Consider the following 23,884-nt stretch of genomic DNA (forward strand, 5'->3'; position numbering starts at 1 on the left):
AATGGCATGATTAAATTCACGCGTTGGAAGAGACAAAGACAATGGCATGATTAAATTCACACACTAGAAATATATAAACTACCAGAGACCTGAAACAGCTGCAAGGCTAATGCAAAAACTGAGAGGAAAATTTAAAACTGATTTAAAGTACATTGTTTCCTTCGTAATTGAGAAACAGCTATCATTTGATCACCTGACTTCCCGTTAATCGTCGAGTTGCTCGAGAGGGCGCCAGTAATGTCTCCATTTGTCCCTGTCACGTGCTAGTGTAGCCCAATGTCGTCTGTTCGTTCTAGGAACACGAAGAGCTTCAAACCGATCGGACAGGATCTTGATGAAGAGGTCTGACCATCTGGTAGGTGGACGGCCACGGGGTCTTTTGACGTCCCGTGGAATCCAGTCAGTAATGGCTCTAGACCAGTGGTCGTCTCCAAATCTCATTACGCGTCCAGCCCATCTGATTTTTGACGCCTTGGCAAACGAGACAGCGTCCCTGATTCTTAACCATCGATGGAGGTCAGAACTCCGGATTCTTTCTCTCATTTGAGTGAAACGTGATACTCCAAGCATAGCTCTTTCAATTCCTCTTTGGGAGACCTGAATAGCGTTCTCATCCAGTTTGCATAGGGCCCAGGTCTCTGAGGCGTATGTTAATGCAGAAAGAATAGTGGAATCAAAGAGATGTGCCCGGAGCCAGAGGTTCTTCGTCCTCTTAGCTATTTCTTCAACGCTCTTGAAGGCGTTCCAAGCCACTCTCTTCCTCCTGCGCAACTCTGGTGCCAGGTTATTCGTCATATTGACTTCTCAACCTAGGTACACATAGCTGTTGCATTCGGAGATGGTCATTCCACTGAGAGCGAATGGAGCATCAGGAACGAGGCTGTTTCTCATAAACAATGCCTTTATAAGATTCAGCTGTAGTCTAATGTTTCCACACTCATGGTCAAAGTTGGCCAGCATTTGTGCTGCTTGGCTGATGTTTGGTGTTATTAGAACGATGTCATCAGCAAAGCAGACGTGGTGTTGTAGTTGCTGACCATCTATCTTCACTCCCATTCCTTCCCATTCCAGTCATCACATGATGTTCTCGAGGGTGGCACTGAAGAGTTTCGGTGAAATGGTATCACCCTGCCGAACCCCTCTCTTGACATGGATGATTACTTCTTTGTAGAATGGTGAGATCCTGGTAGTGAATCCGTAATACAGCTCACGGAGGATCCTGATGTAGAGTTTGAATGCCCTTTTGGCTAGGGCTTCAATGACTGCTTCTGTAGCAACAGAATCAAAGGCCTTCTTTAAATTAATGAACGTTAGAGCAGCATCTTGAACTCCTGAGAAACCTCAATGACCTTGGTTATTGTGTGGATATGGTCAATCGTATTGAATCCTTTGTGGAACCCAGCTTGCTCGCATGGCTGTCCTTCATCTAGTGTTCTGCCAATCCTATTCAGGATAACTCGAGTGAACAGCTTGTAGATGACAGACAATAGGCAGATTGGGCAATAGTTGCCAATGTCGTGGATGTCTCCCTTCCTGTACAGTAGTACAGTCCTGCTGGTTTTCCATTGGGACAGAACCCTGCATTCAGACAGGTAGCATGTGAAAAGCCGAGCCAGCGTATTGATGAGTGCTGACGGCAGGTTCTTCAGGTGTTCAGGTCTGACCTTGTCTGGACAGGTGCTGTTCATTTCTTTACTGACGAAATGGCGTGTCGGATTTCGAAAGGGAGAACACTGGGAACGACATATCCATCCTGTGGAATTTGGTATGTGGGCAGGTGGACATGGTTATCGAAGAGATCTGAGCAGAAGTCATGGATAATCTTCTCCATTGCCCTTCTGGAAGATGTGATAGATCCATCAGGACGTCGGAGGGCAGTCATCTTGGTCTTGTAGTTGGCGAAGGACAGGCGGGCGTTACAAATGCTTTTCCCGGCTTCTGTGGCATCTACCAGCACTTCTGCTCTTCTCTCTTTGAGGTCTTCCTTGATCACATCTCTGCACTGCTTTGCGAGCTCGGACGTTAGCTTGCGGTTGCCTGAGGCATGCACCAAACCACGTTGGCAAATAAGCTCAAGAGTTTTGGGAAACAGGCTTTTTTTTTTTGTGGCTATCTCCGTCTTGGCGTTCCTCGCACAATCATGGAGGTGCTGAACCAGTCGAACGTATTCCTCGTCAATGTTGTCAACAACGGCATCTTCCCATGTTGCTGCAATAGTGCCAAAGAGCTCCCAGTTGGTGGTCGTTCTGTGAGTTCTCTTCTTAAACTTTGCAGCCCTTTCTCCCTGCTCTGTGAAGTAGAATTTTGCACGAAGAAGATGGCAGTCCGATCCCGTTTGGAATTTTGGGACAACAGCGACATTGGTGAGGCAAAACCGTCAATTGAAAATGATGTGGTCTATTTCATTGTGGAACCGTCCACCGGGAGACTCTCATGTCCAACGTTTAGATTCGGCCTTCTGGAACTGTGAATTACCGTGGATGGTCTTGGTCGACATGATGAACTCAGACAGTTTCTCACCCTCCTCTCATCGAGTACAAGCACGAAAGATCAAGTACGACATCTTTGGTCTGACCGAGACAAGAAGGCATCAATCACATCACGCCGTTTTCGACACTGGAGAAGAATTGTTCCTTGGAACATGCAATAAAAGAGGCGTCGAAGGCGTCGGTGTCCTTGTCAACACGAACTTGGCTATGAGCACTGATTCATTCGAATGCCTAGCAACCCGAATCGAACGTTTACACTTGAATAGATGTGGCTCATTGCCAGCAATTTCTATCTTCGTTGTCTACGCACCAACATCCAATTATGATGAAGGAGAAATTGAGAAGTTCTACATGGAGCTGGGGAAGTTCTATAAAGAAGACCACATCTCCTACAAGATCATTGTCGGTGATTTTAATGCCAAGATAGGACCGAGAAGATCAGTCGAAGAACTCCACATCGGGACCCATGGCCTAGAATGGAACGAACAGCTATACATCTGCACTACACAAAATATTTTTTCCATGCCTCTTAAGAGAAAATAACTGAAATGAATATGGGAAGTTACTAGAATCTAATAGGAATTATTTGTAAACAACTAGTATTCCCTCACATAATATAAGATGTAAATGCATGTATTCATGTATTTGTATTTTTGACTCTCAGCAGCACTAGTGGCATGGCTAGAAGATATACATATGTGTCTCCTAAGGACAAGGACATCTTCCATCTCCTTCACTGCCACATGTTCAGCTCAAGAACAGACTTGACCGGTCTTTGAAGGAACAGAGGAGCAAAGAGAAGCTGAAGCAGCTAAAATGACTCGAGAAGAGTAAACTAACCCCCAAACAACAAACTCTACTATAAAATTGCTAAAACCAGAGAATCAGATCACACAACTATAGTAGCCAGTTATCAAAAGCTGACTGCCAGATGTGGAACTTTTCTACCTTGGCAATGCTGAGAAATAAATGACTATTAAGTTACTTATGAGAATATGGCATTTTTAAAATAGCAACCCAAACTAAATAGGGTGCATATAATACACCAAACAATAGTTTTATTTTTAATTGCTACTAAATGAAAAGGAAAAGTACGGTATTTTCAGTATAAAGTCCTCATTACTCATATAGAAAACTTCTAAAATATGAAGCTACAGAAATAGGATGGCATAGCCAATTTTCCTGCATTTGAATTATCTACCAAAAAAACCTGTTTAAAGTTTCCTATCAACCGTCAAAACACTGAAAAGACGCTGATCAGTCCACATTCTAACACAGCTGCATTTGGCTATCTTAAAAACAGAATATATAATACAGATCTGTAACACATGAAAGTGAACACTTTAAAACTTTTTAATTTTTTTTAACCAAAAACACAAGGGTTTTTTTTGTCAGCAATTCATCAAATATTTTATAAATATATATGAAGAAAATTTAAAGCTTTAAAATATACATCAATGGGGGGAGGGGGCTAGAGTAATAGTATTCTGTCCTAGGAAACTATGACCCACTCTTATCTCAATTTGTGAGATGATAAACAATGTCAACTAAGGGCAAGATTGATTTACATAACATCCAACCTTAAAAGACCTCTCAAATCTTATGCCTGTCACTATCTTTCTACATGTTAGACAACAAATTAAAACTACCACTAATCTCATTTCTATTCAAGACCCTACATCAAACAAAACCCAGATTTATTTGTTGGTTTTGGTTTTCTTGGACCACACCCAGAGAAGCTCAGGGGTTAGTCCTGCTCTACAATAAGGAATTGCTCCTGGTGGGCTTGGGGACTATATGGGATACCAGGGATTGAACCTGATTTGGCCACATGCAAGGCTAGTACCTTCCCTGCTGTACAATTGCTCCGGCCCCAAAACCCAGATCTCTATGTGGTAGTCACATCTACTACAATTTTCTGAACTGGCTTGGAATCTTAGAAAGAAACTGGATCTAAACATCCAAGGAAATCTCAAATGGGAAGCTGAAAAATAAGTGACCAACCTGTTCTGAGTCCCAGTTGGGTTTTATAAAGTGGAGTAATAAGATCTAAGTTAAAGGTTTGTCATGAAAATTAAATGAAAATGTTTTAAGAGAGAGAAATGAAGTAAGGCTAAACAGAACCTATTTTTTAAAAGACGTATGGAGTGAAAATTAAAACAACCCCAGCTCCCCACCACCATAACACCACCACCACAGACATACGAGTCAGAAAACTTGGTTTCTTATTTTGGTTCTTTCCTTTTCTTAGGATGTGATGTAAAATTTTGCTGTTTTTTCTTCCCTGTTTTTCCACCACCAGGCTAAAACTGAATAAATAGCACATTTTCTATATCAGTTTAAAATAAGGATCAATGAATTAACATACATAGAATACAATAACAACATATTAACAATAGTGTGTGGGGGGGAACCCTTCCTTCTTGATAAAAAAATAGGCAGAGAAATTATGATTTCTCATTTTCTGGCATAAAGAATTTGATCTCTGTATACTGTACTTCAAACATGAGTCATGCCTATCAATCATTGTGTTTCCTACTCCGCACTACATTAGCCTGTCTTTAAAGATAAAAACATCATCTTGAGTTATTTCACAATTAAGACATTCAGTCAATGTTTCCTGCATTTTAAGAGATGCTAAATTTACTCTTTGTTTGGTAGCAAGACAGTAAGAAGCAGAGGAATTACCATTTTCTTTCCGTAATCTTGTTATGAACTTCTTTGGTGGTATTACTCCAACCTTTTTCTTCTGAGTGGCTATGCTATGGAAGAGATCTGCTAAGCAAGTAAGAAGGTTCTCCTTCTTTCTAGGCTGACTCTTGTATGCTAGAACTTTTTCCCGAAATGGACGGCAAAAATAAAGTGCTTGAAGAACAGAATTGCAGTAGCAGGTATTTCCAAACTAGAATAGAAAAAAAAAATATTATTATTACATTTGGGGCCACATATTAAAAAGTATCTGAGAGTAGAAATAACTAATCTGAACACAAATTATCTATTTTAACATTAAACAGATGTTAATGGGTATCAGTTTATAGTTAAAATTTTTTTAAAAGTATAACATACTTGACATTTATGAAAACTGATTCAAAGAAATACACAGAAAGGTGAGTTAAAAGTGGTGTACAGCCCCCACTCGCCACTCCCACGTCCCAGTCAGCCTCTCGGACCCACACAGTCCCAGCCCCCCTATGGGCAGCTCCCCAGCCTCTGAGACAGGGGGCGTAGCCTCCGCAGAAATGGGCATGAACTCTTGTGGGGCGCTATTGCCCATTCCCGACAATTTGCAGTCACATCTCAATCTTCATTGCCTAAGTCCATGAGTAATATCCTAGCTATCTCAAACTCAATAGGCCAATAGGTCACTAGTCTATTCCAATTTCACCATAATACTAATGAACACAAGAGGATGTACAAGCCCAATATAAAAGATCACATTCTCCAAAAGCTTCACTGGAGGTCTCACATAAGGCACTGAGGAACACCTGAGAGGAAGGACATGCTCTAGAAGGGGAAAGTAAAAAGGCAATGACCATCAACTAAGCTCATCCAGAATCCTCTCTCATAACAAGAGGGAGTAGTGATAGTGAACTGGAAGGTCCCACCTCCATACAACCACAACAACATGAAGAAAGCACAAATTCCCACCACGAGGAGAAGATGAAAAGGATGATGAAAAGAGTCTAGAAGCCTCAATAGGCATTACCCACAAATGTGAGTTCTCCAACAAATAATTCAGAGATGAAATGCTGAAGATGTTCAATGAACTCAAAGAAACAGTGGAACAGGTATACACTAAATTAAAGGAGGACATGAAAGAAACAGTAGAACAGACAGCCGAGAAAATACAGGAAGAAATGAGAGCAGAAATAAAAAAGATACAAAAAGAAGTGTCACGAATAAAGGATTCGGTAGATGAAATAAAAAAAACTCAGTGGCTGCCCTCAACAGTAGAATGGCTACAGCTGAAGACAGAATCACTGAGCTTGAAAATGAGCTGCAGGAAGCCTACAGGCAACAATAAACAATGGGAAAAGACCTCAGAATAGCTCTAGGGCGAATCAGAATCTAGGGGATGATTTCAAGAGAATAGAATCATCGGAGTACCAGAAGGACAGGGAAGCAACCCTAATGAAAAAGCCACAGTTAAAGAAATCATTGCTGAAAAGTCCCCTGAGTTGGAGAATGCAGGCATCCAGATTCAAGGAGCCCGAAGGGTGCCAGCTAAAAGAGACCCTAATAAAAAGACTCCAAGGCATATCATAGTTAGTGATATCATAGATGTGGATATCACAGATAAAGACACACACAGTACAGCAAGCAGTAAGAGCAAAGAAGGAAATCACATACAAAGGAGCACCCCTTAAATTGACAGCAGACCTATCAGAGGAAACCCTCCAAGCCTGAAGACAATGGTGGGATATAGTAGCGGAGCATGCAGGGAAGGCTTTGCAGTGCTCAGTCATTTTGGTTTTCTTCTGTAGCCACTTTATTATTTTTGTGTATTGGTTATGAAGATACTATTTTTAAACTGCTATTTTGTATTTTATGCATGCTCCTTAACTTGATTTTTTTTCTTTCTTCTTTTTTTAGTTATTTGGAATATATCCACGATCATGATCATCCTGTTGTTCGTCGATTGTCTCGAGCAGGCACCAGTAACGTCTCTTTCTACCTAGCCCTGAGATTTTAAAAGAGCCATTTCAATGCTCTTTCAGGATTAGGAGGATGAGACCCATCATTGTTACTGGTATTTGGCATACTGAGTATGACACAGGAAGTTTGCCAGACTCTGCCATGCAGGCAGGATACTTTTTGTAGCCTGCCAGGTTCTCCAAAGGAAAGATAATAAGATGTCGCTTCCGGGAGCTGGGTTTTATAGTCTCTGCATCTTGGCCGTTGATGGGACCAATCTGGCGCTGTCAGCAGCTGGTGGGTGTGACACCTATCTACTGGAAGATGGGGGGTCTGGGTAGAGAAGGCCCAGTCCCAATCCGAGTAGGCTTAGAGACCTTAGCCCTGGGACCCGCATGCCTGGGTTCCTCTGCCAGGAATATATTCATGGACTTTATTCATATTCTAATAAACAGTTATAGGGGCACTGTAAAAAAAAAAAAAACCTCAATGAAATGAACGCTTCACCAAGAATACTTTATCCAGCTAAATTCTCAAACTCGAAGGAACAATACACTATTTCATGGATAAACAACAGCCCAGGAACTTCATAGACTCAAAACCAACCTTAAAAGAAGGGCTAAAGGTGCTACTGTAAGACAAGAAAACCCCTACAAGCACAACAAACCCTTACAGAAAGATGGCACAAAACCCCATGACAATAACTTCTCTCAAAGTCAATGGTCTAAATGCGCCAATCAAGAGACACAGAGTGGCAAAATGGATTCAGAGACTGAACCCAACATTCTGCTGCCTACAAGAAACAAATCTGGTCAGAGCACAAACTTTGACTTTGAGTTTTGTGTTTACAGACTCAAAGACAAAGGATGGAAAACAATCCTTCAAGCAAACAACTCCCTCAAAAAAGCTGGGGTGGCCTTACTAGTAACTGACAACATAGATTTCAGGTTGAAAAAGATTAGAAGGGACAGTGAAGGCCTTTTTTTTTTAATTAATCATGGGATATGTACAGCAGGAAGAAATCACACTCCTAAACATACACCCAATGAAGGACCAGCTAAATACCTACATAACAACTGCTAAAAGACCTTAAGGAGGACATTGAGAGCAACACAATAGTAGTTGGAGACTTCAACACCACCTTATCACCTCTGGATAGATCAACAAGATTTAAATTCAGCAAGGAAATACTGGCTTTGAAGGAAGAAATAGGAGAGGGTTAATAGATCTATATAGGACTTTACATCTCCCCAAAAAAGAATACACATTCTTTTCCAGTACACATGGAACATTTTCCAGAACAGACCATATACTGGGCCACAAAACATACCCCAACAGAATCACTAAGACAGATGTTGTATCAACTATCTTTTCAGACTATGATGCACCGAAGACAGAAGCTAATCATGTACAGACACAGAAAACCAAATCAAACACCTGGAAGTTAAACAACTCAATGTTGAACGAGTGGGTCAGAACAGAAGTCAAGGACGAAATCAAAAGATACCTGTAAACAAATGAGAATGAAGGCGCGCGCTACCAGAACCTGTGGGATGCAGCTAAAGCCATGTTAAAGGGAAAATTTATAGTTCTGCAAGCATTTCTCAGGAAGAAAGAATGGGCCCACATAAATAACTTGACTTCACAGCTGAAGATCTTAGAAAAGGACCAACAAAAGGAGCCCAAGCCAGGCAGAAGGAAAGAAATAATAAAACTTAGAGTAGAAATCAACCAACATGGAAACCCAAAAAAAACTCCGAAAGATGAAGCCAAAGGCTAGTTCTTTGAAAAAATAAACAAGATTGATAAACTACTAGCAAGACTCACAAAGAAAGAGAGAGAGAGAACCCTAATAAACCGAATCAGAAATGAAAAGGGGGACATCACAACATAAACCAAAGAAATTCAAAAGATCATCAGAGACTACTTTGAAAATCTGTATGCCACAAAACAAGAGAACCTAGCAGAAATGGATAAATTCCTGGATTCCTAAAATCTCCCAAGGTTGAATCAAGAAGATTTAGAATATCTGAATAGTTCAATCCTCAACGATCTTTATCTCACAGCCTCTATGATGTGGAGCTAAAAGCCTTTTCTCTAAGATCAGGAAAGAGACAGGTGATCTACTCATGTGTGCCACTTTTATTCAAAAACAGATCAGAAGTTCTATTCTGTGCCCAAAGGCTAGAAACAAATATTAAAATGTAACTAAGTTGGACACGAAGAAATAGAACTATTACTACTACTGCACATAACATATGACATAGAGTTATCCCTAAAAAAATACTGAATAAATTAATTCTGTAGAGTTGCCATATATAAAATAAGTAGAGCACGTTTTTCACATGTGTGAGACCCTGGGTTGGATGTCTAGTGTTATGTGAAAGTCATTTGGCTTGCAAATAGCGAACCCTGGTAGGATCCCTGGTCAGCACACATATAGTTCCTGAGCACCACCAAAATCCTGAGTACAGAGTGGGGAGCAGCCCCTGAATATCACGAGGCGTGACCCAAAAACTGAAACTAAAACAAACCAAAAAAAAGCTTCAGTAAAGCTTGACCTTTACAAACAAATAAAGATTAGAAATTCTGTTTTCTTCTTTATACCCCAACAGGTCACCTCACATATCACATATTTTATTTGCATACTACTGGATCTAATCACTATTATTTACCTTTTTTTTTTTTCGCTTTTTGGGTCACACCTGACAATGCACAGGGGTTATTCCTGGCTTTGCACTCAGGAATTAACTCCTGACGGTGCTTGGGAAGACCATATGGGATGCTGGGAATCAAACCCAGGTTGGCCATGAGCAAGGCAAATGCCCTACCTGCTCCAGACCCAATTTACCTTTGAAATGCCTGCCTGTACAACTGAAACCCAAGCACAAAATTTGTAAGTCTACAACTGTACCTCATGGTGTCTCAGCAATAAAAATTTAAAAAAAAAAAATCACCCACATAGTGTTCGACCAAGGAAGGCTTAAATGTCTGCAAGAGTCAGACCCTAAAAATTCATGACCAATCAACTCTTATGTTCGTGTAAATCCCTAAGAGAACTGGGGTGAAGAGACCTTGAGAAAAAATAAATAAATAAATAAATAAATAAATAAAATGCCTGCCTGGCACCTCACCCTTCATGCTGACTCTTGGGGCCTTTCCTACCAATACCCACTTGTTAGAGAAAGCCCCTTCCCCTGAGACAGGCCCTGTGGATCACTATGCCCATGTTCCTTATACAACACCATCAGTACAGCGACGTGGAATGTCCTCCAAACACACCCTCTTCCATTGCAGTGTACACAGTCTGCATCCACACCATTACTCCACCACCCCATGCTCTTCACAAGAACTCTGTAGGGCTGTCAGCCACAAGACTGTTCACAGATGGGTCAGTCCAGCAAGAACACACAGCAACAGTCACTTTATCAGACAAAACATAGTCACTTTATCAGACAAAACATAGACGTTCCCTGGGATTTCTGATAATGTAAATCCCTTATGGCCACCAGGTGCAGAAAAAATAAATGAAAATAATACAAAAGAAAACAGAACCAAGAGACATTTGCTTAAGGAACGTTATAGACCACAAAAGTAAAGCTTCTTTTTTATTTCTCTCCCTTCCCCCAAAACGATCCATGCCCTGGATCCAGAAAGTAATGAATAACCACTAGTAACTCATCCTTCCACAGCTTTTGATAAGATGTCCTTGGAATACAATCTTTGTAAGATTTTGGAAAGCAACGTTACTTTACTGTATGGAATGTGTATTTTATACAATATAAATACAACTGATTTATTGACCCCAAGCTACATGTGTCTATAATATCAGAAAATTTAGATAGAACACATTAAACAATACAAAAAGTCTATTAAAAGGGTCTGAACTGCAAAAAAAGTCAGAAAGAGTACTACTTTAAATCACTCTCTTAATTTTATTAATAAAATTTATCACTGGCTCAGGAGCGATAGCACAGCGGGTAGGGCATTCGCCTTACACGCGGCCAACATGGCCGACCCGAGTTCGATTCCTCCGCCCCTCTCGGAGAGCCCGGCAAGCTACCGAGAGTATTGGATATGCCAGACACAGTAACAATAAAGTCTCCAATGGAGACGTTACTGGGCCCGCTCGAGCAAATCGACGATCAACGGGAGGGCATTTACCTTTACCTTTATCACTGGCTCAAGAGATATGAAGGAAAATAGGAATCTGTTTTATCAGATTACAACAACTTATTTTGAAAACATTCAACTAGAGAATATATGAAAAGCTGGCAGATAATGAGGTATTTTACAGCCAGAGTCTCTGCCTCCTGGAGCTAGTTTCCAGGTGCTTCAGCCACCCCTGTACTCCTCTCTCAACTTCCAGTAACATCAGAATAATATACACTAGTAGGCAATCAACCCATTGAAAATCACCACTCCTCTAAGTCACAGTAAAGACATAAAAATTATCCTTCACCAAGAACTATCCTAAAAATTGTCATTTCAAAAAATACCTTTCTGGGGCTGGAAAGATAGTACAGAGGTAAGACATTTGTCCTACACACAGCCAGCCTGAATTTGATTCCTGGCACCCAACATGGTCCCCTGAGCCACACCAGTAGTGATCCTGAACACAGTATCAGGAGTTAAATACTGAGTACTGCCAGGTGTGGCCCAAAAACCAAAATAAAATAGGATAAAGACCTTCCCATAAAAATAGTATCTGCAACAGAGAATGAAGCAGAGTAGGTTGCCAGCACAAATGATCTCTTCACTGCCCCCACATGCACTCTGCCACTCACAAAAAGGGACATGGTCATCAGATCTAATATAAACTTTTCAGCAAAGGTTTTTTTTAAAAGGCAATGAAAATGAACCTTAGAAACTCAGTGAAGAACAGACTGATAATATCCATGTGCCTCATTTCAAACTGTTAAAAAAAAAAATGAGCTACAAATTTCTTGGAACAGCTACATCCGAGTAAGAATATTAAGTACTTGATTAAGTACTCCGGTGATCAGAGATTGGAGGATGGAACTAAAATGTTGGTCTCTGAATTCCTAAGTCTTCCCAATTTTCTCCATACTGTAAAACTTTGATCTTTATTTGGTTTATTTAGGGGCCTCATCTGGAGGTGCTCAGGGACTGCTCCCAGCTTGTTTGGGGTCTCCCCCGGCAATTCTCAGAGAGCACAGACAAAGCAGAGGAACACGCCCAGGTTTGCTACCTGCAGAGCTATCTCTCTGGTCCCCTAATCATAAACTTTAAAGGACTCTTCAAGTGTGATCACTTCCTAATATGAAAGGGAAAACAGAGATGGAAGAGGGTTAATAATGTAAAATCTGAGAAACAGGACTTGGAAAATAGGAGCCGAAAAAAAATAAATAACCCAGAAAACGGTGACAGGTAACAAACATACTTTCAAAGGATCTGATGAAAGTTGTCCATTTTATTACTTCTGTTATATCTTCTCAGACCATCAACTCACTTTTCAGTCTTTATCAGGTGTCCAACAATCCTTCCTCATCAGAGCCCTGGCTACCTCAGAGATACCAATTCTCAATCATAATATTAGGCCAGAGATCAGAAACTGTATTTCCATCCAACAAAAGAACCCGTAGGGGGCATCTATTAAAAATCCCTTTGATATTCTTTTGCAAACTTGACTCTTCTCTGCTAATCTTGACTTTATCTAATCTAGGTTATTTATTCAGCTTCAGAGAAAAGTACAAATAGTACTTGAATTCAGAAGGATTAACTCAGTACAATAAAAATGATTCTTTGTAGAATATTTGAGGTAGATGTGGTGTGACATATGCATAGCCACGGCGAGAATCAATACACCTGAAACTTACAGTAAGTTAATGCTATCTTTATAAAAAAAATGAAAAACACACACACAAAAATGATACCTTCTTAGAAACCCTTCTTCATACATAATTGACTCTAGTACTGTGATACTGATATTAAATTAAAAACACCACAAAAATAGGGAAAGTATCAGCTTTAAAACTTCTAGGATTTGATCTGGGAAACTGTTTTTTCACTTGTTCTGAGGTTATTTGCAAACAAAAGTTACAGTTAAACAGAAAATAGGGAAAAGGCAATACTGACACTGGTTCTGGCTAAAGGCAAAACAGACTTAATATGTACATACTACTATGCTAACGAAAGTGGTATTTTCTGGGGCACTCTGAGAGCAAATACACTTAGATCTTGAATCTAAACCAAGCAAGGGTGGTATAGCCAAAGAGAAGCAGAGACTGAAGAAAGCAGGGTTCTGCCATCATCAGCCTTTAGATCAGTCTTTTGATCACTGGACAACATTGTGTGTGAGCATGAACATTCAGATATTAGAAGGAGGCCAAGCTTCTCATAAACAGAAATTAAATGGACTCACTTAAATCAACTCCCCCATGAAGTCCCAATAAAATGACTATAAAAGTAAATTAGGGAGAAACTCAGAAGGCCACAGAGACAAGCACAGACTAGGGTGGCAGTGACGTGGCGAGGGGGTAAGAAGCAACGTCCATGTGCCTGAAAGGGCTGATAACCCACCTCATCCCTAAAAAAGAGAGACCCTGGGGTGTGGGAAGGGGGCACATTTTCAAATAATCCGGTTTTAAGTATTTAAAAAAGACTGACTTTAGAACCCTCCCCACCCCGCCCCTCCGCCGAGTACTCAGACCTTCCTTCCAACTTCAGACTTTGTCTCCCACCACACAGAAATCTAGCAAAGACTGGGCTGGAGAACCTTAAAGACAGCAGAGCTCTCCATTGCCCAGAAGTGGGATCATATTCTTCTCCAGGGTACAGGGGATTTCTCCAAAACAGAGAACAGACTGAGTTACAAAACATAGCTTCATAAAATTAATAAGACAGAAATCCTATTAAATGATCTCTCAGATGAAGCCTAAATTAATAATAATCAGAAACAGGGCCGGCGATCTCTACAGGCTGTAACCAGTCTCGTTCATAAATAAATCTGTTGAAAACCTTAGGTATGTGGATTTTGTGACTGAAATCTCCAGGTTCTCACAAAGTTGGGAATGGGCGACCTCATCCCATCCCTCTCCTCTCCCAGGAGCCTGGCAGTCAGACCAAGACCTGCCTCTGATGCCATTATAACCTTATTAGCCAGCCATGATCCAGAGGCTCACAAATAAATCTTGGAAGAGATCAAGAAGCTGCAGAGATGCCTCCAGATCCCAAAGTTACAATCCAGTTAAAAATTCAACTCCAGTTTTTTTCCTCATCCCATCCAGGTATCCGCCTGGTACCCAGGGCTCCTCCCTGGAGCAGCGGGACCGAAGCAGCACAGTCCCAGCCAGTTCTTCACCTGGAACTGCGGGGGATGGGAACTGAGGCACAATGTATGCACCAACAACTGCAACATTCCGGGGGACGTGTTTCCTCCTCCCATCTAGGTATCTGCCCGAAGCCCTGAGTTATTCTTCCCCTCCATGTCCCATAGGAACCATAAGTTATCCTCTTGCGTGGAACTTTCACTAGGGCAGCTTAACCACCAGAAACACATTAGGCCAATAAGTCATTAGCCCCAACTCAATACTGAAACAAAAACACAATAGTAACAGTGTACATGAAGGTTTAAACTACACAGGTCATTGGGCTGGAGCGATAGCACAGCGGGTAAGGCATAAGCCTTGCATGCGGCCAACCCGGGTTCGATTCCCAGCAGCCCATATGGTCCCCTGAGCACCGCAGGAGTAATTCCTGAGTGCAGAGCCAGGAGGAACTCCTGAGCATCGCCAGGTATGACCCAAAAATAAAAAATAAAAGATTAAAAAAATAAATAGAATAAACTACACAGGTCACCATGGTAAAGCAACGCAGAAGCCCACAAAGCTTACTTAATGAAGAGGCTAGCCCAGAAGACCCAACAGTAATGAAGCTCTAGACAACCTCTCATACAAAGAATTCAGAAGGAAGCTACTAAGGAGGATGCATAGGGAGCTAAAAGAAGCAATGGAATGCACCGCCAATAAAATACAAGAGGATTTAAAAGTCGAAATGCGGAAAATGCAAACAAAATTACAAATGGAAATATCAGATCTGAAAAACCTGGTAGGCAAATTGAAAAACTCAGTGGAAGGCTCTGCAGCAGAGTAACAGTTGCAGAGGAGAGAATCAGTGAGCTAGAAGATGAAGTGCAGAGACTCTCCAGGAAAGAGCAGAAAATGGAAAAGAGACTCACAATTCAGGAACAGGTGTCAAGAGAAGATTGGAATGATGCCACGAGGAATAACATAAGAATTATTGGAGTCCCAGAGAGACAGGAAGAAAACCCTGACGAAGAAATCGTCAAAGAGATCATTGCTACATTCCCAGAGCTGAAGAACACATACGACCACATTCAGGAGGTCCGAAGGGTACCAGCTAGAAAAAATCCAAATAAAAATACCCCAAGACACATCCTGATCAAAATGACCAAAACCTTAGAAAGAGACAAAATTCTGAAACCAGCAAGATCAAAGAAAGAAATTGCATATAAGGGAATACATCCTAAAGATTCACAGGCGATTTGTCTGATGAAACCCTCAAGGCCCGAAAACAGTGGTGGGATATAGTGAAAAACCACTGTACCATCCACTGTCCTCCCATTGTCCATCAATTTGCTTGATAACCAGTAACATCTCCATTGTGAGACTTGCTGTTACTGTTTTTAGCATATCAAATATGCTACAGGGAGCTTGTCAGGCTCCACCATGAGGGTGGAATACTCTCGGTAGCTTGTCGAGGAGCGGAGCAATCGAACCCAGGTCGGCCACGTGCAAGGCAAATGCCCTACCTGCTGTGATATCGCTCAGGTCCATGAAAAAACTCAATGAAATAAATGCCTCGTAAAAAATACTTTACCCAACTAGACTCTCATTCATAACAGAAGGAACAACACACAGTTTCACAAACAACAGCTCAGGAAATTCATAGACTCAAAACCATGGTTACAAGAACTAAACGGGCTACTTTAAGGCACGACAGGCCCCTCAAATACACCAAATTTCGGCAGAAAGATGGGACAAAAGCCCATAACAATAATCTCTCTCAAGGCCAATGGGTTGGTTAAACGCACCAAATAAAAGACACAGAGTGGCAGGGTGGATCAGAAAATTGAACCCAACATTCCGCTGCCTGCAAGAAACACATCTCAACAGTCAGAGCAAATACAGACTCAAAGTCAAAGGCTGGAAACAATCCTACAGGAAAACAACTCCCATAGAAAAGCTGGGGTGGCCATCCTGGTATCAGTCCACATTGATTTCAGATTGAAGAAAGCCACAAGAGACAGTGGAAGTCATTTCTTATTGATCATTTCTTATTGATCTTCCTGTACAGCAGGAAGAACATACTACTAAATGTATATGCATATAACGACCAGCAAAGTACTTAAGACAACTACTCATAGACTTGAAGACATGGATAGCAACACAATACTAGTGGGAGATCTCAACACTACTTTATCACCTCTCGATAGGTCAACCAGACTCAAGCTTAGCAAGGACATAATTTATCTGGCGGAAGAAAGAGAAGAAAGGGGCTTAGTTGATATATACAGGACACTTTACCCTCAAAAAGCTGAATACACGTTCTTTTGAAGTGTGCATGAAACATTCTCCAGGAATGACCACATGCTGAGCCACAAAACATACCTCCACAAAATTAAGACGATATTGTATCAATGATCTTCTCAGACCCTGATGTGCTGAAAATAGAAGTAAATCACACACACAAACAGAAAATCAAATTAAACAGCTCACTATTGAACAACGAGTGACTTAGAAAGGAAATCAAAGAGGAAATCAAAAGATTCCTGGAAACGAACAAAAATGAGGTCATGAGTTACCAAAACTTATGGGACACGACAAAAGCTGTGTTAAGAGGAAACTTTATAGCTCTATAAGCATTCCTCAGGAAAGAAGAGTGAGCCTACATAAGTAACCTAACCTCACAGCTTAAGAGCTTGAAGAATGACCAACAAAAGGAGCCCAATCCCAACAGGAGGAAGGAAATAATAAAACTCATAGCATAAACTGATGAGATGGAAACCCCAAAAACAATCCGAAAGATCAATGAAACCAAGAGCTGGTTCTTCAAGAAAATAAACAAGATCTATAAAGCTCTAGCAAGACTCACAAAGAAAGGGAGAGGGAAAACCCTAATAAACCTAATCAGAAATGAAAAGGGGAACAACACAATAGAAACTACAGAAATTCAGAGGCTCCTCAGGGATTACTTTGAGAAACTTTATGCCACAAAGCAAGAAAACCTTGAGGAAATGGATAAATTCCTGGATTCCTATAGCCTCCCAAGGTTGAACCAAGACCTGGAATACCTGAACAGACCTATTACCATCAAGGAAATTGAAACGGTAATAAAAAGTCTCCACAAACACTAAAGCCCTGGCCCAGATGGACTCACTAGTGAATTCTTCCAAATCTTTAAAGAAGACTTACTCCCAGTCCTCTTTAAGCTTTTCCATAAAATTGAAGTATCAAAAACACTTCCGAACAGTTTCTATAAAGCAAATATCACCCTGATACCAAAAGCAGTCAAAGATACCACAAAGAAAGAGAATTATAGGCTGATATCCCTGATGAACACAGACACTAAGATCCTCAACAAAATATTAGCAAACAGAATACAACAACTCATCAAAAAAATCATACACCATGATCAACTAGGATTCATTCCAGGGATGCAAGGATGGCTTAACATTCGGAAATCAATCAACATAATCCATCATGTCAATAAAATAAAAGATAAAAAACCAAATGATCATATCAGTAGACTCAGAAAAAGCATTTGATAAGATCCAGAACCCATTTATGATGAAAACTCTCAGAAAAATGGGCATCAAAGGTACTTTCCTCAATATAGACAAAGCCATCTACCACAAGTCCACGGCAAGCATCATTCTCAATGGGGAAAACCTAAGAGCCTTCCCTCTAAGATCAGGCACTATTAGTGCCTGATCAATATTAGTACTGGAAGTACTGGCCATAGCAGTTAGGCAAGAGAAAGATATCAAGGGCATACAGATAGGAAAGGAAGAGGTCAAGCTATCACTATTTGCAGACAATATGATACTTAGAAAACTCTAAAGACTCTACAGAAAAGCTCCTAGAAACAATAGCTCTGTATAGTAAAGTAGCAGGCTACAAAATCACCCAAAAGTCCATGTCTTTCTTATGTACAAATAACGAAAGAGACATTTAAAAAAAACAATTCCATTCACAATAATACATCAGAAAATCAAGTACCTCAGAATCAGCTTAACAAAAGAGGTTAAGGACCTATACATGGAAAATTACAAAACACTACTACAAGAAATAAAAGAGGACACTAGGAAATGGAGACACATCCTCTGCTCCGGGATAGGGAGGATTAACATTATCAAAATGACAATACTCCCCAAAGCACTATACAAATTTAATGCAATCCCTATCAGGATTACCATGACATTTTTCAAAGATGTAGACGAAACACTCCTGAAATTCATATAGAACAATAAACCTCCACGAATAGCAAAAGCAATCCTTGGGATAAAGAAGATGTATCCCATCACCCTCCCCAACTCCAAAGTGTACTACAAAGCCGCAGTAATTAAAACATCATGGTACTGGGCCAGCAACAGACCCGCAGACCAATGGAACAGAGTTGAATATTCTGCCACAGACTCCCAAATATATAACCACTTAATCTTTGACAAAGGAGCAAGAAATATGAAGTGGAACAAGGAACGCCTCTTCAACAAGTGGTGCTGGGAAAACTGGATAGCTACTGGCAAAAAAAAAAATGAACTGACTTCTGTCTAATGCCAAGCACAAAAGTCAGATTTAAAGACCTCAATATCAGACATGAATCCATGAGGTACACAGAGGAAAATGTAGGCAGAACCCTCCATGACATTGAAGCTAAAAGCATCTTTAAGGATGAAACACCACTGACCAAGCAAATGGAAGCAAACAAACAAATGGGACTACATCAAACTAACAAGCTTCTGCACTTCAAAAGAAACAGTTACCAAAATATGGAGAGAGCCCATTGAATGGGAAAGAATATTTACCCAATACCCATTGATAAGGGATTAATATCCAGGATATACAAGACACTGGTAGAATTGTACAAGAAAAAACCTCCAACCCCATCAAAATATAGGGAGAAGAAATGAACAGAGACTTCCTCAAAAAAAGAAATACAAATGGCCAAAAGGCACATGAAAAAATGTTCCACACTGCTGGTCACCAGGGAGATGTAAATCAAAACAACAATGAGATAACATCTAACACCACAGAGACTCGCACACATTCAAAAGAACAAAAACAACCAGTGCTGGCATGGTGTGGGGAAAAAGGGAAGCTCTTTCACTGTTGGTGGGAATGCCTACTGGTCCAGCCTTTTTGAAAAACAATATGGACAGTCCTTCAAAAACTAGAAACTGAGCTTCCATATGACCCCGCAATACCACTTCTGGAAATATATCCCAAGGGTGCAAAAAAGCACAGTAGAAATGACATCTGTACCTATAATATGTTCATTGCAGCACTGTTCACAATAGCCAAAATCTGGAAACAACCCAAGTGCCTAAGAACAGACAACTGGTTAAAGAAACTTTGTACACCTACACAATGATGAGCAAGCAAAGGAAGGAACGAGGGCAAAGTTGATTGGTGTCAGTTGCAGTTTATTCCACCCTCCTCTCTATTCTCCTCTGACTCTCCTGCTTCTTCCTCCCCCATGCTACTTCATTCCCCTTCTCGATCCCCCTTCATTCTTCTTCAGGCTCTGGAATCTGGATCCCCCAGCCCACTCTAACAGTCTAGTTAAATCCCCCAGCATGAGGGGTCGGGGTAACAATTACATATAGGTATTATCATACAATCAGGGAACATAAGGTCCTTCCCTCAGGGAAAGCTACTTTCAGGACAGATTCTTATCCAGCAAGATGACTGGCCTAAAGGCAAATATGGGTGTGTTTCCCCTCTCCTTAGTCCAACAAACATATAAATACTCATAATATTAATCATTTTGTATGGACACAGTAAGAGATACATTAGAATCGCTCTCCTGGGGTCATCTGGATCTCAGACTACAATGCTCAGGCCAGATTAGTCTTTCCTATGCCTAGCAGAGTCCTAATCTCATCGTTACTTTTAGATCATGACAGCATTTGTCCATGATCAAGCTCTTAACTTACAGTTAAGAATCGTGGTGCTTTGGCCTGGCCCATTTCGATTCCAGGGTAGCTCACAGCTTGCCTTGGGTCCATTCAGTCTCTCACCAGGACCCTGCTTTTGGGGTGCTAGGAACTAAAGGCAACTGAGGCTTAAGTCGAGAAAGCAGATGCCCAGGAGTGAATCATATTAGAAGCCAATTACATCCCAAGTTACAAAAGCATATTAACTGTCTTCCTGTGTCTATACAAAAAGGGCATTGCTTTAAAGTCACTGTCACTGTCCTCCCGTTGTTCATCGATTTGCTCAAGCAGGCACCAGTAATGTCTCCATTGTGACAATTGTTACTGTGTTTGGCATATCAAATACGTCACGGGTAGCTTGCAAGCTTTGCCGTGCAGGCGAGATATTCAAAAGACATAAGGAGAAGAGAAAAGTAGTATTTCACTTATTCATATAAAATCATAGATTACTGAGGAACCTGACCTTACAAGTTAACAGAGTCTGATTACCAAGGGAAGCTGATTAACTGGTTGGGGAGGAGAGCATACAGAAGAGTTTACAGATAAACACAATGGAATGGAAGTGCCTCAGGAGCACTGTGATAAACCTGAGCTCCTTGTGGCAAGGGAAATAGGACATACCAATGTTCTCCTACGATGGAATACTATGCAGCTGTTAGGAGAGATGAAGTCATGAAATTTGCTTTTAAGTGGATAGACATGGAGAGTATGATGCTAAGTGAAATGAGTCAGAAAGAGAGGGACGGATATCAAAGGACTGCACTCATTTGTGGAATATAAAATAACATAACATGAGACTGACACCCAAGGACAGTAAATACAACAGCCAGGAAGATTACTCCAGGAAGATTACTCCTGCCTCATGAGCTGCGTGGGGAGGGGCAGGTGGGGTGCGCTGGAAGGCAGCTGGAACAGAGAAGGGATCACTCAGAAAATGATGGTTGGAGAAATAGGTCGGGATGGGAGATGTGTGCTGAAAGTAGATAAAGGACCAAACATGATAACCTCTCATTATCTGCATTGCAAAGCATAATGCCCAAAAGAAGAGAGAGAATATGGGGGAAATTGTCTGCCATGGAGGCAGTGTTAAGAGTTGGAAAGGGGGGGTTATACTGGGGATATTGGTCATGGGGTATGTGCACTGATGGAGGGATGGGTGTTTGATCATTGTATGAAACTCAAACATGAAAGCTTGTAACTGTATCTCATGGTGATTCAATAAAATAAAATAAAAATTCAACTCCAGCTCTATCACCTCATTAAAAATTTTAGAATTCCTGGCACATGTATCCGCATTTGTGGCCACATACTCTATACCAGAAGGCAACAGAACTGAAAAGTTGATCTATAGAACTGAGTGGCTTACTATTAGCAGTATTATAAATCATAGTAACTAAAAAAAATGGAAAAAATTAAATTAAGAAATTTAAAAATACTTTACTTTTACTAAAAATAAAAACATCAGAGGACAAGTGAGTTACCAGGAGGAAAATGGAAAGAGAAGTGCTCACAGCAAGATAAACAAACATTGCTGAGGTAAGACTGTAGCTCTTCCAGCAGGGAAGACACGTTTCTCCTAAAGTCAGCCTGCCAGAGTGGCATCAGTAACACACAGGTTAAATGAGGCTCCAGCCATGCTATTCCAATCTGTCTGTAGAATTCCACTTTTATATTATGAAATTGGGAACAGATTCTAGTAGGAAACATGAGAATCTAAAACAAATGAAGACGACAAAGAGCCAAGGAAACGAAACAGACACATCTGTGGGGCCCAGGCAAGGCACCCAGAGAAAATGCCTGTGAACTGGACACAGGACCCAGCGCCTGAGCTCCTGGGGACTCTGGCTACCCAACCTCTCCCCAGCCACAGAACCTGGAACCCGGGGATTTCCTGGGAGGTGGCACTGAGTCTAGATTAGTGCCTGACTGCAGTGGTTCCTGGAGTATTCAGTGGACTTTAGTATGTAGGACAAGAACAAGGTCTTTTAGGGAAACCCCAGTAAAGAAAGTTTCTTTACATCCTGCAAATCCGCAGCACTGATTTACATGGAGCAACAGAGTCCACCAGGGCATGGAAAGACAGCACAGAGGTTGGGGAGAGAGTGCCTGGGGCGCAAGAGCATACCTGGCATGTATGAGGCCCTGAGTTTGATGCCCCTCCCCAAGCACTGCTGCTGTAAGCCCCAGTACCCCCACTGGGTACTGGGCCTTACAGCAGCACCACTGGGCTTCAGGCTGACCAACAGTCTAGTCCCCACAGCTAGAAAAAATTCTGTGTGGAGTGGCACCCGGGTGCCCTGAGCTCTGCTCAAGAGGCCAAAAAGGAACAGAAAAATTAACTTAACGTGATTATTCTGCATATAATTACAGCAGCAATGTTCTAAAACTGAGGAAAATGAACACAAACATCCAAAGGAGGAACAGGGGACACTAAAACACATCGTAGCACTGTAGCACTGTCCTCCTGTTGTTCATCAATTTGCTTGAGCGGGCACCAGTAACGTCTCCATTGTGAGACTTGTTGTTACTGTTTTTGGCATATCGGATACGTCACGGGTAGATTGCCAGACTCTGCCGTGCGGGCAGGATACTCTTGGTAGCTTGCTGGGCTTTCCGAGAGGGGCAAAGGAATCAAACCCAGGTCGGCCACGTGCAAGGCAAGGCAAACACCCCACCCGCTATGCTATCCCTCCGGCCCAAAACACATCATGGTTTTTCAAAAACACTGGAAACAAAACACGATACAGAACATCCTTCCAATTTGCCCGCTTTGTTGCCGGGGTGGAAGGGCTCCAACCAGTGGTCAGTAGGTCTGGGCCCTTCTGAGCAACTGTTAGCCATGTAGGCTGGTGGTGCAACATGAGGGCCTGAGGATGTGCTACTGCTTACCCCTTGGGACCACCAGATCCACCCTAAAGGGGCTCAGGGCCTCCAGGGCTGCACCTGGAGATTCCAAGAGGACAGATAATGCCAGCGACCAAACCTGGGTCAGCGGCATTCAAAGCAAACTGCATACAGAAGCAATCAAGACTCAGAAATGGAAACAGCTCTCTCAACAATATCAACTGAAGTCTGAAAACAACCAAGCAATGCCTTCACAATGCACAACCACGTAGCCACAGCAATGCCCCACACAAAAGCAGAACTCAAAATGCAGCTGGATCTCCCACTCACAATACCTAAAGCAGCAGCTACACATGTGTCTAGTATGTTCCACAAAGCACCAGAGAAAACAAAGATGACAGACTCTAGAGAAGAAGGAAAGGGACTCTTCAGGGGAGGGGATAAGGGGAGGGGGTGGCCCAGAGCCAAGAGCAGCACAGGAGGAAAGAAGACTCGGAAGGAGAGAGGGCCTGAAGGGAGCGGGAGGCTCTGACGGGCCGTCTCAGGGGAGACTAGTGTCCGGGTCAGCTTGGCTCTCTCAGGTCTTGAGAGACTAAGAAGGATCCCAGACCTGAGAGAGTCAGGACAGGCTGGGAGATGGCTCTGAAGGCTAAGTGCATGCAGAAACCCACAGTGTCCAGCACCATGGCCCCTACTGGAAGGAGTAGGTTCACGC

General features: G+C 41.7%; 1 protein-coding gene across 1 annotated transcript in view; it reads right to left on the reverse strand.

Moving 5' to 3' along the window:
* USP12 (ubiquitin specific peptidase 12) overlaps positions 1 to 23,884 on the reverse strand; it is a 105,619-nt gene that overhangs the window by 44,487 nt on the left and 37,248 nt on the right. Inside the window, exon 3 of the mRNA XM_056108165.1 lies at positions 5,178 to 5,391. Within this exon, the coding sequence (XP_055964140.1) occupies positions 5,178 to 5,391 (214 nt within the window). The remainder of the gene's footprint in view (positions 1 to 5,177; positions 5,392 to 23,884) is intronic.

Source organism: Sorex fumeus, unplaced genomic scaffold (assembly GCF_029834395.1).
Source record: "Sorex fumeus unplaced genomic scaffold, SorFum_2.1 ptg000197l, whole genome shotgun sequence".
Classification (NCBI taxonomy): domain Eukaryota; kingdom Metazoa; phylum Chordata; class Mammalia; order Eulipotyphla; family Soricidae; genus Sorex; species Sorex fumeus.